Raw genomic sequence first — 3,607 nt, 5'->3', positions numbered from 1 at the left:
TTTATCATTAATGTTATTGTTTTCTTCATCTTAATTTCTGAGATAAAAAATAAACAATAAAATGTTGAGATTTAATATTAATTGATTTTGTTCTTTATTTTCTCTTTGTGTATAGTCTAATTCTTCTTTTGTTTTTCTGCAATCTCATAGTATTCAATTCCACTTTTTTGATATTCAATGATGTTTTTATTTATTTTTTATCTTCTTCTTCAGAACCTCAGCACTCTTCTCTAACACATCACCCTTCTTCTTCACCAGCTCAGTACCTTTAAAGATTTCATCCTTCTTTAGTTTCTCATAGCTAGTTCTGAGCGTTTGGATGGTTTCATCCTTACCTCATACTTCAATGTTCCTTGTACCATTAGTTTCATTTATTTTTCATTATAATGAATTATTTTCCTCTTTTAATTTAATGTTTTCTTATTTCATTAAATGTAATTTGAATAATGTTTATTTTTGTTTTCATCTTTTCTATTTCATCTTTATTCTCTTTTCTAACTGTATCTCGTGTTTTTTGAATTATTTCATCTGAAATGGTTCGTTCTTCTTCCATCTTTTTAGTTTGAAATTCTTTAATAGTTTCTTCATTTCTTTGATTTTTATTTTGAAGAATGTTAATTTCTTCTTTGTTGCTTTCTTCTTCCATTTTCTCTACTTTCTCTTGTTTTTCCTTTATTTTCTTTTTCATTTATTATTCTTGCATATTTACATCTATCGTTCATTTCTTTGATTCGATTTTTGTTTTTGATTCCTTCTTCGGTTGTTTTAATATCATCATTTGTCCAACCTTTTGTTTTATCATTGAATTCTTTTTTGATTTTCTTTATTATTTTATTATACATTCTCTTTATCTTCTTATTTTTTATTTATTTCTGATTATTTTCATTTCTCATTTTCACTTCTTATTCTTTTATTTTTCAATTTAATTTCATTTATTGTTAATAATTTAGATTTCTTGTTTGTATAATGTTTATTATCATTATATTTACATTGTTTCTTATTTGTTTTTATTTGTATTCTTCTTTTTTAATCACTTTTCTCTTGTTATTTCTTTTATCATTGTTATTATACATTTTATTATTTCATTCATTCTTTTCTTTGAACATGAATACCTGTTTGTTGTTTGGTTTTCTTTACAAGACTCTATGGTATTACTCAATAAGCATGACACACAATTGATATATTCTGTATTGATAAAAGGATCTCTTATAAAATAAGAATAAAAAGAAAAAGGAAATTTAAATCAATTAATTAAAATCTCCGAAATCAGTAGAATCAAAAGAAAAAGAATCGAAATTGAAAGAATTCTTTGATTCATCAAAATTAGGTTTAGAAGAAACAAGATTTGATGGATGAGTATCACCAAAAGAAGAAGAATTAAAATTGAAAGTAGAAGATTCATCATTAAAATTAGAAGTATTTTTAAAGTCAAATAAATTTGTTGAAGATGAAGAAGGATTTTCATTAATAGAAAGAGAAGAATTTAATTGGTCAATTTCATCAATAAGAAAAGGTTTAATTTGATTATTGTTAGATGAAATAGTAGAAGGTTTTTTAAAATAAATAGTATTATTTTCTTGTCTAGGAAGAACTTCTTTAAGAATATAGTCATTAAAAATATTATAAGAAAGATCATCTTTTGTAATAGAATAGAGTTGAATCATTAAATAATATTCAAATATATATAAATCGAATTTAAAATGATCTTTTAATAATAATTTATCATTTTCAATTAATTGTTCAGTTAATTTATAATTTTTTAAAATATTATTAATTAAATTTTTATTCTTTTTAATAAGAATTGTAAAAATATCATTTAAATATTGTCGATAAATACTTGAATTGTTTTTTTTTATTAAATATATTGAAAGAAGTTTTGAAATAATTTCTTCTCCTTTTCTTTCAATTATTTCTGCTTCATATTCAATACAATATTCAATAATATGTTCAAAATCAATTATTTCTTCTTCAATTTTTTCTTCTTTAATTTTAATATCTTTTTCTATATTTTCTATTACTTTTTCTAATCCTTTTATCATTTTTTCTTGTTTAATATTATTTTCTTTCTTAAGTGGTAATATTATTCTTAAAATATGAATTAATTCTTTTTTTTTATCTCCTTTCTTTTTTTGTTAATTTCTTTTTATTTTATTTTAATTAATTGTTTTAAAAACAAACATTTAAAATAATATTTTCAAAATATTCTTCTATTTTATCTGATTTAATAAATTCTTCATACATTTTTTGACTTATTGAATTCTCCCATTCCATAATTTCTTTTAAAATTACTTCAATCTCTTCAATATATTTTCCTTCTATTATTTTCTCTATAAATTTATTCATATTATTATTTTCAATTGTATTTGTTTGAATTAATAAAAGTAAATAATTACTTTTAATTGATTCATTTAAATTGTCATATAAATTATTTATCATTTTTTCTTTCTTTCCTATTTCTTTTTTCTATTCTTTATTATTATTTATTTTTTTTTTCTTTTAATTCCTTTTTAACAAACAAATTCTTCTCTTTTATTTAATGCTATTAATATATTTACTATATTATTTAGTACTCTTTTATCTTTTTCTTTTATAAATGTTTCTATTAATTTCTCTTGAATTTCTTTTCTTTTAATTATTTCTTCTTGAATCTTTTCTACTTCACTTGAAAATGTTTCTGATGCCATTCCTCCTTTTTTCCCACTTTCTCCATCACAAATATATTTAATACTTTTTTCTATATTTTCTTCTTTTAAAACACTACTTTTTATTCTTTTATTCTTTTTATCTTAATTCTTTTCAAACAAACAATTCAATCAATCTTTCATTAGATTTTAATTCTAATAAATAATGTGGATCTTCAAATATTTCTTCTATTTGACATCCCTTTTTCTTTAATATCTCATCTATCGTTGATGATATACTTGTTACTCCTTGTAATGACCAAAAATCCATTTCTTTTTATTTTTTATTTTAGTTCTTTTCTTTTATATTCTTTTTTTTTTATTTTTTATCTTTATTTTCTTTTGTTTATTATTCTTATAAAAAGATGCTAAGCATTACAGGAAACACCACAAAAATTATAATAAAATCAATAACAAATGAAGGAAAAATCCTTATCATCCATGAAATATAATGATAGAACAATGAGTGAAAACACGTATTATCTGTATGGACAGAAATACATTAATCTTCACATTAATCATTACCATAATAATAACTATCGCCATAACAATTATCATAATAGTTATAATAATAATGGTATGAATCGTTTCATTCACTTCATTCATTTTCATCATAAGTATTTTACCAATAATTCAAATAGAAACAATCAGTATTATAATACAAATAATTCACATAATAAAACACAACATAGACATAAACAATACCATAATAAAAAACAACAACAAATAAGAAATAAAAGAAATGATAGAAATACAAAACCAAGAATATTTGAAAAGACTATTTGAAGAAGAAATTAAAATACTTACACAAGAAATAGAATAAATTAAGAACACTAAGATTAAAGAATATAATCAACAATAATGAGAAGATAGTATTTATTTGTAAGAGAAAAAACAAAAATGATTAGAAAAGGAAACAATCAGTA

The 3,607-nt window shown here is 20.6% G+C and overlaps 1 protein-coding gene across 1 annotated transcript, besides 8 other annotated features; it reads right to left on the bottom strand.

Moving 5' to 3' along the window:
* Window positions 1-1,205: part of a repeat region that runs on past the window's edge.
* Window positions 1,206-1,247: 42 nt separating this feature from the next.
* EDI_085960 (uncharacterized protein) lies at window positions 1,248-2,952 on the bottom strand (the record flags this gene model as incomplete). Its single annotated transcript, XM_001736836.1, has 4 exons — window positions 1,248-2,123; window positions 2,179-2,463; window positions 2,517-2,757; window positions 2,807-2,952. 4 exons carry the CDS (start codon window positions 2,950-2,952, stop codon window positions 1,248-1,250), a joined length of 1,548 nt encoding a protein of 515 aa, XP_001736888.1.
* Window positions 1,663-1,825: a sequence feature (AT_rich).
* Window positions 1,846-1,866: a sequence feature (AT_rich).
* Window positions 1,973-2,156: a microsatellite.
* Window positions 2,329-2,433: a sequence feature (AT_rich).
* Window positions 2,436-2,498: a microsatellite.
* Window positions 2,952-3,029: a microsatellite.
* A 15-nt stretch (window positions 3,030-3,044) lies between these two features.
* Window positions 3,045-3,607: a repeat region.

Source organism: Entamoeba dispar, genomic scaffold (assembly GCF_000209125.1).
Source record: "Entamoeba dispar SAW760 scf_1105229460127 genomic scaffold, whole genome shotgun sequence".
Classification (NCBI taxonomy): Eukaryota; Evosea; order Mastigamoebida; family Endamoebidae; genus Entamoeba; species Entamoeba dispar.
This window is presented reverse-complemented; position numbering and strand designations above follow the sequence as displayed.